The sequence below is a fragment of the Sinohyriopsis cumingii genome, chromosome 1 (assembly GCF_028554795.1).
Source record: "Sinohyriopsis cumingii isolate HCF-2022 chromosome 1, ASM2855479v2, whole genome shotgun sequence".
Classification (NCBI taxonomy): domain Eukaryota; kingdom Metazoa; phylum Mollusca; class Bivalvia; order Unionida; family Unionidae; genus Sinohyriopsis; species Sinohyriopsis cumingii.
The window spans coordinates 80,882,462-80,896,074 of NC_142961.1; the positions used below are offsets into that span (position 1 = coordinate 80,882,462).

A 13,613-nucleotide genomic window follows, 5' to 3' on the forward strand; every position below is an offset into this window, starting at 1 on the left:
TATTCAGTTATCAAAATAGCTACACTCCAATGATGTAAAAGAGTAGTATTTTTCGTTATAAAATGAGTGCAATGAAGATAATTATGAGCAGCTTGTATTCAGGAATGCTTCCAATGTGACATACTTTATGTTGTTGTACGCAATGTTGTGACTTAACATAAAACTACCCTATAAGATAACATCAGAAGAATTGCTAAAGTTTATTCTAGGTTTGTCTAAATTAATCAAGGACTACTTAATTACTCATTTATTTTGGAACATGAGAATAGTATTAAAGATATGACACATCAAACATTCGGCTAGCATATATTGTTGGTGTGGATAGAGCATTTTATTTATGAATTTGAAATTCTTTAAGTTGCAGCTTTCCAATAAAGGGTGAATTCAAAAGGCTACATGCCGTTAAAATTTATTTTATATGGGTAGACTTGAATCTGAATGATTCTTGAAAATACTAGAACATGATGAGACTTCTGGAAAATTGCAAGCTGTGCTATTAGACAAAGTGTATTCAAAAGTCACTAATTTCCTGATATCTATTTAATCTCCGACCTGATTGAGGAAAAATGAGGAAAATATATTAAATTTCAAACAAAAAACTCACGGCCACAGATGAAGCATCCTACACACAACTTCAGCTGCCATGCTGTCAAAGTAGTCATCGCATACCGTGCCCCAGACACCATTGTGCAATACCTCCAGCTTTCCTTGCCAAGGAAAACCATTCACCAATCTGACGCCGGTAGGTATGTTATTTACTGAATGATGAAAGAAATCCACCAAATGATGGTCATTATTCTCATTAAAAAGCAATCTAGATGGTTTCTCTTGGCATTAGTGTCTCAAGAATTACATAAAACTTAAAACAGAAAACTTTTTTGACCAAAAGAAATTAATCTTTGAGCTGTCTTTCTTTGGTTTAAGGAAGATCACACAAACAGATGATTCAAACAGAAAGACGTCTTTTTCTAAGCGTTTATGTGATGAGAGAGAGAGAGAGAGAGAGAGAGAGATTTTTAACGTAGCTTTAACAATGTTTCAGTCATATCGCTACAATGTCTGCAATGTGGCAGTTTATAGTGATGTATAAGCACTGGGGCTTCATACCGCAGACATTTAGCATGATGTCCCACCCAGTCATATTATCCTGACACCAGGCCGACCAGTCCTAACACTAACCCCTTAATGCTGAACGCCAAGCGAGGTAGCTGTTAGTACCATTTTATGATTCTCTGTTATGACTCGGCCGGGGATCGAACCCACGGCCTCCCGCATCCGAGGCGGACGCACTTACCACTAGGCCACCGGAGCGGTAGAGAGAGAGAGAGAGAGAGAGAGAGAGAGAGAGAACATTAGTATCATTGTGTAAACACAATCAGGAATGCTATATTAGCTTTTTCTTGTAAACAAAATACATGTATTTAATGAAAAATCACTGAAAACATAGGTTCCTTCCGAAAAGCTTCATGTCGCTTGAATAAACACAGTTGTTCCTCTTATAAATACAGTCATCACTGGAAACATTTGAGGAGTGACAGACTTTTACAGCTTACTGATAAATCGATTAGAATTATGATACTGCATATTTAAAATAATCCGAATAATTCATAATGTTCACAGTTCAAGAGCCAACTGAGGGAATCTGATACTGGTTTTTTAAAATCTTCATCAGCACAGCATCAAAAACCAGGCTGCTTGCCTGATTAATAAAGCCCCGATATTTAATTAAAAAAACAAACAAAAAGGTTATATTGATCTTGCAGACAAATGAATAGCTTCAATTGCTAAGTAGATAAACATAATTGTATTACAAGCATTTAATTATTAACAACTCACCTTAAAAGCTGGCTTTTTATGGCACCGAGACTACGCATTAGTCTACTGACAACCCCCGATCCTGTGTCGGCACGGGTGATAAGTATTGTTTTAACTTTTAACCTAGCGTGCCCTTCCGATATTTTCTGGATCTTTGTTTCAGAGATACGCATAACTCAGCACTTGCTAACCGTAATTAATCCATTGCAGCGTATGTCAGATCTTTAGCAGCAAAAATATATGTCCAAGTTTCAACAGATTTTTGGTTTTGGGGAGGGGTAGTTTAAAAATGAAATTTGGGATCTAAATTTGTTTCTGTATTCAGAATTGAGGGATTTCGGTTTGCTGAGGAAAAAAGATAATCTTAGAGAAAACAAAATCTGGACTCGACAAAAAGTTCGTCTTGAGTGGATACCGGCATACTGATGGATCGGTTTTGAGGAATTTCGCTTTACCAGTGGTTGTAGCTTGCTTTACTTTTGACACTATCTTTAAAGGCAATCTCCTAGGGTGATTCGAGCTTATGGGTCTACTCTACAACTCTAAAACCATTTGAGATTTGGAGAACCTTAGAACAAATTAGAGCGTATTGTGTACCTTATTTATAACATTATCTTAATTAACAAGGTCATGTGTCGATATTAATTATTTCCCTGCTGCTCATTGCCTGCAAGTCAACATTTCTTACGTCTGATTTCAAATGATAACTGTAATTTGACCATAGTCTGAAATTTAATGGACGTTTATATCGTTTTTGGAAGGTCTGTAATCTTCTGGCTTCAGAGTAATTGTTAAAGTCAAAGATCATCATTTTATCTTTCATATTTATTTTTGTTTCCTCAGTTTAAATTAGCAGATTATGCTACCGAGGCAAATCATTTTCTTGTGAAAGAATGGTGCCAAAGGAGTTGTACGCTCTTTGATGGACTTACAGTGGGGAAAATTACTTAAAAGGGGTTGGAGTGGGAATGAAATTCCTCTCTTGAGCTGTGACCCTCAGTGAAGGAAAACCTTCTCTATATCAGTTTATGTTAGGTGAACATTTACTTGGAAAAAATTTAAAGGGGGTTTGGTAATAGTTCATCAATCATAGGGCTTAGCATTCAAAGCAAGGGTAAATATTTAAAACTTAAATGGAGGTATGATGTTTTTTGCAGACGAATGAAGCAAAACTATTTTCATAAAGTTTCCTCCTATTTAATTAAATGTCTAAGCATGAATCAGACAAGATATATGTCAGAAAGCCACTGACTGTACAGTTTAGTACATTAACAAAAACGTTGATTTTGTTTATAAAGTCTCCTTTCAATGAAACTTTATGTACTTCATCAGGTTTATCGTTGTTCAAGCACGTGTCAACTATAGCTATGGCTGCAGTCATTAATTTAGCAGAAAGGAAGAGCATTAGAATGCATGCCAGCTAAGTAAAATACATTGACAACACGTGTGTGTGCACACACACACACACACACACACACACACATATATATATATATATATATATATATATATATATATATATATATATATATATATATATATATATATATATATATATATATATATATATATATATATATATATATATATATATCTGTGTGTGTGTGTGTGTGTGTGTGTGTGTGCCCTGATTATTAATATAAGCCGCTGTTTATTTCTAGTGTTCTGGAAGCGGAGAATTTATTTGAAGATAAATAATATTTGTAGTTGTAATACATAATGCATGTAAAAGAGTATGTCCAAAATATGTGTGTGCTGTGTACAAATTAAAAAATGTGAAATAATAATAATAATAATAATAATAAAAATAAAAATAATAATATTATTATTATTATTGGTAAACATTAATGTCATTCATCTTACTTTACCAGATTTACATACGACTCCAGCATCCTCGAAATGATGGCAATTGTGAGTTGTTGTGTAAAGACATTTTGTTATGGTGGATTCTGTTCCTAGGCAATTAACATCATCTAGTAATATAGGACCACTTCCTGTGCCAAAGTAACCCATTCCAACGGCAGTTGCTCCATCACTGCAATTCAAGCAAAATCTTATACAGAAGTGAGCCTTACCATCATTATTATCTGCAAGATTGAAGTTAATATCCTCCTCCTTTTTTAAAATGAAAACAACCAAAACAAATGAAAATCCACAAAAAGACAAACAAAACAAAACAAAAATAGCAAGCAAGAAACTCAAGCTAAGGGTTCAGGTCCAAAAGTTTTACATTTTATTACATTTGACATGGGAGCTATAGAGCTAATGGGTTATAATGATTTTATTCATGCTTGTTGGGCGGCAAGTCAAGTTTCTTTCCCAGATTTACATTATGTTATGTTCCAAGTAAGTATTCCACACTATCTTGTGATTTAGAGTCTAGCTTGAGTTTGTGCTAAGATTCAATAAAACATAAACTGCTTTCATTAAATGTATGTAATTTTGTCTGAAATATGCAACAACTGTATATTTAAGAGATCCATGTTTTTTGTCCAATCAATAAAATAAACACTATTTGGAAACAAATTTAAGTCTATCAAGCAAACAATGTTTATAAACAAATTTACCAAAACTTATGATTGCAATCAACCCTCCACCAAAAGAAAACTCCTTTTGTTACTAAATTGATATTTCTTGTATGACAGCTCTTTAATAAAGTATGTTGTTTTATTAGCATATCTATCAGTATTTTAATTTTTTAATCAAAATTACCATTAATATATAATTCAAATTTTACCAAATTACTTCCGCAGAAAGATAGGTACTTTCATTCACCAATCAAACTTATGTTCAAAACAAATTAGTAACTATTATGCCAGTATGATTACTTACGTTGGTAACCCAAGTTGTCCACAGACAACGCTGGCAGCAGCGTCTGTGAAAAAGTCATCGCAAACTGTGCCCCAAACTCCATTCATATTGACTTCAACTCTTCCACTCACTGCATCTGGACCATCCACCAGTCTAATACTGACTGACTGAACACTATCTGTAAAAAGGAGAATGATGGAAGCAAAGATAATCTAAAAATGACAAATCCATAACACCAATGGATTAATATTGTTGGCACAAAACCTACGTAGACTGGTAACATGCTATATGCAATCACATGCCTGGCATACAAAGTGAACACCATTCAGTATTGGATTTTATATATAGTATAAGGATTGGATATACCACATGTTATAGCTATCTATTGATTACATGAAACACGTTCTTTGAGACTATCTGCAAGATGTGTCCAGCCTTTATCCTACCATCAGAAATAAGAGGACTGCATACATTAGTCTTCTCTCCCTCTGTCCTACTGTCCTATTCATGATCTTTCTTAACAAATAATATATGCGACATAGCAGAACTGTGTGTAATTTTTACTTTTTGAAATAAATATTTCCAATTTCATGTGCAAATTGGAGATGGTATTCTTCTCGCTTCTTACAATACATAATGGCCACTTTCAAACCTCTGCATATTTGGAAAGAAAAGATGTAGTAATATCGCACTATTGCTGCAGAGCGTGTGACATATACATAAATGCAAAACAATTCAAATACAAACAGAAACATTTATTTATTCATCCTTAATGTGGCATAAAGGTATTTTCCATCTTATATGCCATAATCGACATAATCTCTTCACATAATTAAATAAATGGACACTTGTTTTTTGGGGGGTAAAATCTTGCAAAACATTCGTTACTAAGTGCACATTTGTCGATCTTGAGAGGTCTCTGCAGTAGGAGCGGATAACTACAACACTTGTCTGATTTCTCACTGCCGTTTAAATTTGTTGGAGGAAGTCTAAAAAACAAACTGAATCTAACAGTTTCGTATTTTGCACTGGTTAAATTTTGAAGAAAAATATTTGCAAAGGCTTTCCTCACTGGTTATCCTGGTTATTTAAACCTCAAATGTGCATCTCTCATAAGACTACTAGTTCCGCATGGTCATTTTCACCTTCCTGGACTTCAGAAGTAAACTAATAAGAAGAGCCCCAGAAATAACTAGCCGATAACATTTTCGTCTTTTGCTATGTTATAATTCATTTATTGTACTTTCAGAAATGAGTATTGTCTTCTCTGGAAAAATTCATGCTGACTATTTTAATAACTGCTAAAGTGATAGTCCGATAAATCGACTACCTAACCTGTGTTAATACTGATTGACAATTTAAGGACCTGCTGTCAACTATTAATATACAATTGCAATTTCTCTGCATACACGTATGCCTGGAACATACCAGCATACAGTTTTGGCACTTACCAGTAATTGGTAACAGCTTATTTAGCCACGAAATTCAAAATGGTCACATGAGATAGGATTGTGTTATTCCACTTGGATTTATAAGTCGTCAAACATGGAATTCTGATCCGGAAATATTCTGTACATATCGCCAAAAGGACCTTTCAACCGACGGTAGCTCTAGATATGCGAGAAATACCGGCAACTGTCTAAAATGTACTCCGATGTGTTGCAGACGATTTTATAAATAGGTGACACCAGATCCTCACATTGTCTATCAGTGTCAATACAGGTTTGGGGTGCTGGCAGCGGCGTTCTAAGGGTAAATGACGTTGTGATGATAAAGGTCCAAAGAGGTTTTGGTACCCCATGACCTCTGGCGCCTGCAGTTTTGACGCCCCATGACCTCTGGCGCCCCGTTGCCCCCCCCCCCCCCCGTTAATACGCTACTGGTTTCTGGTTTGTCGGACTACTACTTTGGATGAGTTCAATTTCAATTCTCTAGCACACTGCGGCAACCATTTCGATCAGCTGTCTGCTTTAGGCAGTACAGTGTTTCCCTGATACCACATATATATCCATGTCGGCCAATTCTGCGCAACGATAAGTCATTTCTGTAAACAATGGATAACGTGCTATTTTGGGTTTTAAAAAAAATCCATTTTATATCAAGAAAGAACGATCGTACTTTAATTAAGAAACGTGATATTCATAAAGTGTTCCAAAATATCCCACATTTTGACTCGAAAGGCATATGAAAATATTATTTCTAAACGTCAACATGAAGACCCACTCCATGACCTTCTTAAATCTGTAACCCAGAAAATTCTATTTACTATGTATCATTTAGAATCATACAAATAAATACATTATATAAAAGATGGAAATGTATACCTTAAAAAATTCTGCATCTTAATCCAAGTTTCCAATTTTGCAAGAAGTTGTCCCTACCGTACAATATCGTCTGCTACCTAACGTGTCAACTTGCCGCTAAAACTGCATTCGCAAGAAATTCCTTGGCATATAGTCTATTTCTAAATTCTTTAGTAATTCTTCCAGATAAAAAAGACGTTATAAACACATTACATCCTATTCATTGTTGTTTATCTTCCACATACTAGCTTATTTGTTATAAAATGTTGAACTTCACTAATTTTTTTACAAGATCGGTTTAGTTTGCTTAATAGCTCTTGCCATTTATTAGCATTGTTACGTTGAATTTTGTAAAACTAGCTATAAACCTGACATAATTACTCGAATAACATGCTGGCAGAAACAGTCGAAAGTAATGTATTTCATTTCTTTAGCTCGATGGATAAACATTACATCTTTTCAATGCTGACCTAATTACTCGACTGAAGTGCTGATAGAAGCAGTCGAAAGTATCTCATTTATATAGCCCGATGGATATATATTTTCAAAGCTGTGCGCAGAATAGGCCAATATATCGCGAGTCGTGAAAACACGGGGGTGGTATCCCGTGTGTCCAAAATTAATATTATTTTGAACAGAATATTCTGGTGACATTTGCCTCTTTTCAAATGGTAAGCATTGCAGTATTTTATTTTCGTCAATCTGTCAAATTCGGTAAACCTTTTGCTTCAATATTATAGACGGAAACCTTAGGTGCACGGAAATGCCCGACATCATTTTAAATAAATTACATACATAGTACGTGAAAGTGTGATAGAGTCATGCCGGCATTCTCTCCAGTGTGTTTAAATGCACACAACTTCACTCTATACCTGTCACGCTTTCAGAATAGTCCTACATGTAAGACATAGCACATGTTGATTTTGTTTCGGTGCTATGTCTTACTATCCAAATGACGGCCTTGCATAGTGTGTTCCGATGTCATTGACATCGGAATGAGAAGTCAGTTTCAGGAATATCTCACACATCTGGCAGCATATATCGACACTTTTCCACTAATTTATGTGTAATTAATATACTTACTGTGCTGTCTTTATCCTGGCTGAATGAAAATATGACACTAGCAAATGGACGCCTTTTCATGTTCCGTTGACATACATTTGAATTAGATGCAATGCGACGGTAGTCGAGGTATGCCGAAGTATGTTTAAGTAGGTTCATGTGGCGGATATGTTTCTTGAACGAAACAAAACGTTGCTGTACAGTTCCGATAGGCATATTATATTTTTATTCGTTTCGTTAAAGAATAATATTTCCACTTAACCCGGCTTTCATCGCTTTCCAGTCAACTGAAATGTAGGCCGACGAAACTTGAAAACAGGTCCATTTCTTTTGTTAGAATTTGAATTTATTAGAGAAGCAGCCGAGAGGGCAAACAGACCAATGGTCGAAAAACGTCCAAATGTCGAAAATAAGCCTTCCTACAAATGATCAAAAAAAGAAAAGCGTCGACAAAATTAAAAAAGCGTCGAAACTTTACTGAGAGACTCTCTATGGAATTTTTCTAACTGTCGTTGGTGTTTATTCTAGTTTATTATGCACGCGCTTTACGTAATTACGTCAACGCGAGGTCGCGCCCTCTCTGCTACTATTAAATAAAAAATTGTTATATCAAAATAATGGTTCACTCTGAATCTCACACAGCTAGATTAGCACGAGAACGATTAGAAGCAATTAGGAAATTTCTTCCTGTTAGAGACTCATTTAGAGAAAACTTACGAGCTCAGCAACAATCACAAGTTGAGTACGAGGAAGACACTAAAAAGTTATTTAAACACGTCACTACAGCTACTGAAAAAGCTGCAGCGGCTGCAGAAAAAACTATATGGGGAGATATTAAGGAGGACGAGGAGGAGAGGAAAAAGGGTATTTTTCCAGTATTAAAACAATCCGCAGAACAAACTGAAAAAATATCAAGAAGAACTAAACAGACACAGAAGATTTTACAAGATCTTCCAACTGATATAGCTGCGGCTCAACCCCAAACATAACATATTGTTCTTGACCCTGTTGCGGATGAGGATGTTGTGGTTGACCCTGTCACAAAAGATGTTGATAAAGAAGAACCTAAAGGGGCAATTTCCTTTACGGAAAAATTTACCGATGGTGGTACAATGACAATAAAGGGATTTGCATTAAAAGATAAAAAAAAGGTATAATAGAATTTGGTACGTTTGCTGCTTCAAGTTATCCATCACGACACAAATTTTTAAAACCCGAATATGGTAAAGGTATTAGTCGTGATACATGGGTTGATTGGGTGTATAAAATAAACCAGGGTACCACTCGGATATTCAAACAAGAGGATAATATTTATAATACTTTTTTTTAGAGGGTGTAGCATTACACGATAACTTATTATGGGAACAAAAAGAACAGAAACAAAAAACGAGAACATCAAAAAGAACAGAAACAAAAAACGAGAACAGCGAAAAGAACAGAAACAAAAAAAGCAAGATTCTTCTTATCAACTTCCTCCGCCTCTGCAACAAACGGATATTCTTAGTTCTCTTTTTTCATCAAAATCTCCAGAAGAAGAATTTCACGATGCACCTAGTGCTACTGGTAGTGGTTTCGGAGGTAATATTATTTGTCCTGACAATATCCTCAATGACGTGTCACGTTTAGAAGTTCTCATAGGAGGAAAAACTTGCCGGAAATAATTCACCAGAAATAATTAATGAAGCAGCTGATATTTGTGAACGATTATTTCGCGGCGGTATCATGGATATCGGCGTTTACCGGGAACTTATTGATGAGCTCGTTGATGACTAAAGTCACCGCGATTAGATAAATGATAAATAAGATAAGATGATCATACACAATAATTATCGCAGACCTGTACCGGTCAGAGTAGTGAACTCACGACTACCAGTCTACGGAGCAATTTACGGAGATGGACTTGGTGATGTTGTACGGGGATTATTTACAAGGATAGCCCCAAAAGTAGTACCTATTGCAAAACAATTATCGATGAAAGCTATCGATGTTGTTCGTGAAAAAGCTCCTGGTGCAATTATCAATTTTGCTGGTAAGGCGTTCTCGGCGATTAAAGATAGACTAGCACGATTAATACGACGAAAACGACAACCAGTAAAATTACCAAGTACTGAAGTGATGCCCGCAGATGTCAGTAAAATAATAAATCAAGCTGCAAATCAAAAACTAGCAGAACTAGCAGATGAAGGACTCGGTGAATCGGGAAATAATATTTCAAGTTTAATATCAGGAAGTGGAACATCCCGAGGTGGAATTTTCCGAACGCGGTAATCAACGTGTTAGACGAAAAATAATTACAATAAAATGTTCAAGCGCATGTCCGACACAGCATTTGACATGGAAGCACCTGTCTTTAAAGATGATTCTGTACGCGATTATCAGTTTTATTCTTATAACGCACGATTACCAGATCAACGTGGAAGAATTGAACTACAAGTTCATGATACAAGTAGATACTTTTTACCCGCTGAGGCTTTTATTGAGGTAGAAGATACAATTGTAAAAACGAATGATAATGATTACGAAGATGTAGTAAAAGTTGGTTTTGTCAACAATGGTATTATGGCACTGTTTGATAGCGCCACTTATATGATTGATGTAAAATATATTAAATCGATTCAGAAAGATGTCGACGTTGCTACAACAATAATAGGATTAGCAAGATATTCTGATGATTATACAAGATCAGCAGGTCCCACGATAATGTTTGTAAAAGATAATGCTGATCACCCCGATGATAGTCCGTATAATATAAGACGACCAAGAAATTTTGCCGGAAACGCTGATGCTGATGTGACTCCAGTAGTTCATTGTTCTAATCCAGAATTCAACTTGGGATTTGCAACGCGTAAAAATATGTTGCTAGGAACCAAGAAACATTTTTCATGTACAATTCCACTATCACACATCTTTGGATTTTGTAGAAATGTTAGAAAAGTTATCTTTGGAGCTAGACACACAGACAGTTGTTTTTGTAAGAAAGGGTAATGATAACGATGCTATGTGGAGACCTGCTGGTGATGCTGGTAAAGTAGTATTAACAAAATTTTCCTTGTGGATGCCGGTGATGACTCCAACGATCACAGAAGAACAAAAAATACTTTCTTTCATGGACACAGGTGGTAAATCCCTGTTGTCATGGTTAACAACAAGCACAGATAGTATACAAACTAACGTTAACGGTCAGTTTACATGGCATATAGCATCACAACAAGGTGTTTCTGCACCGCGGCATATTTTTATTGCGTTTCAGAACTATGATCGTTCAAATAATCAAGAACATACTCATATGATATTTGACAAACTAGGTATCACAGATATTTCTTTACGGATAAATGGACAACAAGAACCAACAGAGAATATACAACTTAATTATGGAGAAAATCATATAGGACGTGTACATCATCGTTTGATGTCATTCATGGGACGTGATCAAAATGTAGATACCGGTTTGCAAATATCACAACATGATTTCAGAACTTTGTATTCTATCTATTATTTTTCGCTGGAGCATCTTGATCTATCAAAACAATCTGTCGTTGATATACATCTTAAAGCAACATTAAATACAGGTGGTGTTAATTATAGAGCAATCGCGGTCATACTCAGCGATAAAGTCATGTTACTTGAAGGTGGTAGCGGTCGAATGAGAGTCATTGATGCACCAGTGGAAAATCTTTAATCGTGTTATTTAGAAAAAGATATTTATCATAAAATGTCGTACAGTCATGTTAATGTCACTCTGACTCCCGGTCAGGTGAAGAAACCTCAATCAAAAAACGCCAACAAATGTGGAACAAAAATATCACTAAAGCGAGATCAGATTTCTAGTGGCGGTCCAAACAAAAACCGGAGTTCAATTTCATCTTTCTCCGAACGCAATCAAGGACATGGTTAAAACAGGTGGTATTTTTCCACTTCTCGCGGCCATTCCGGCATTACGAGCAATCGTCCAGATTAAGGACGATATTCTTGCTTAGCCCGCATTATATTGGTGGGTCAGGCTTGTGCAGAGAAAACATACACCGGAATGGAAACGATGATGGACAAGCATTAGACAATCGAAGAGAGCCAACCAAAATATGAGCAGCTGAAATCATTTTGGAACTAACAATAATTTCCAAAGAGTCAGTTTGTGTAGTTCCTGATATGCAGAAAATTCAAGATGTTCTCTCCTCTCAAGATATGTTGAAAATGTATCCTCAAGTCATTAATGGAGATATTTTCTTTCGAGGATTGAGTTTTAAAGACGGAAAATACGTATACGTCTTTCGTTACCAAAATAATTGTGATGCCGTAACCAATATCAAAGGATTTCTCATATAGAATTAGTATTGTGACAAATGTGATGAAGGATTTAACAATCGGAAGCAACATTTGGAGAGAGATGTTGTGGATGTTTAGTATCAAAACCTAATTTTCCTAAAGGACAAAACAATGATTCAATGCCCTACTTGCAAACGAACAAATGTTCGTTTGCAAGTCAGTCTAGCATGTTACCAGAGACACATAGGAAACAATTCCAACAACAATCAAGTGTTTGAGAACTATTTGTAGCGTGTCCCCTCTGTGGATAGTATATTCATATTGATCAGAAAAAGTGAGATATTTGTTCAGGAAAGAAACCATGTCGTATTTATGACCAAGTTGGGTCATCAGTGTTACACTCAGCGATATGATAACAAAGACGAAGAACTATTCAATGAACAGAACAAAAGAAGAAAAGAAAAAAAAATGAGATCATCATGATGATTTTATCTTTTTTAACTTTAATGATCTCAACAGACAGGCATATACATTGTGAACATTGGTGTTGCTCATCAGAAACCTGTATATCGTCACCGTCAGATTGAAGAAGGACGTGAAAAGATATTTCGTAGCTCTCATGCGTTTTCTGATTTTGCTGAATGAAATTTAGACACCACCGACGATACGTGGAGGTATAACGCTATAAATGGGATACAGTTATGGACAGTTTCTTTTGAACATTTTAAGAACAAAGATTTCCAGAAGTCGCCATGAATAAAGATAAAATCAATTACGTGAAAGCGGGAAACGTGCAATTTAATGATTTCATGCTTTCATACGTTATTGGTATGTCTTAAAGTAGAATACTTAAAATGTTCACGGAAATGACTAAATTATATTTTCCTCTTTTTGAATCCCGAAGAAAATCAACACGTTGTATTCAGAACTTACCTGAAGTTGAGACTTTGGACAGATTCAAGTGAAAAGCAAATAACGATTGCATTCAATACACCATGACATGAATAAACACTGATATATGAGTGTTACAAAAAGCAAACTCGGGAAGGCTATAGCATAGTCTGAGAGAGAATTGTTGTCAGCACATGATACGACCTTTTGTTCTTATTGACACCATTCACGATTTTCTGGGTTGCCGAGTACTTTTAAACGAACTGATTCCACAGGACCATATGACTCTTTGAATTTAGAATGACGTGTCCTGTATGTGTGTCTCACTCAATTTCTTGGATTTCGTTTACCTAAGATTCTTTGTGGCAAATTGTTCACCAGTACATGCAAAGACTTGACAGAAAAATTATATCTGCTTACGAAAAACTGTAACCTCCCAACAGCATTTACATTTTTCCTTTCCGAGAG

General features: G+C 35.7%; 1 protein-coding gene across 1 annotated transcript in view; it reads right to left on the reverse strand.

The window, feature by feature from the left end:
- The window catches only part of LOC149807218 (scavenger receptor cysteine-rich domain-containing protein DMBT1-like), a 163,644-nt gene that overhangs the window by 36,532 nt on the left and 113,499 nt on the right, over nt 1–13,613 (reverse strand). Inside the window, exons 10-12 of the mRNA XM_089963713.1 lie at nt 4,648–4,804; nt 3,684–3,850; nt 605–758 (exon numbers count right to left, since the gene is read on the reverse strand). Of these exons, the coding sequence (XP_089819839.1) occupies nt 605–758; nt 3,684–3,850; nt 4,648–4,804 (478 nt within the window). The remainder of the gene's footprint in view (nt 1–604; nt 759–3,683; nt 3,851–4,647; nt 4,805–13,613) is intronic.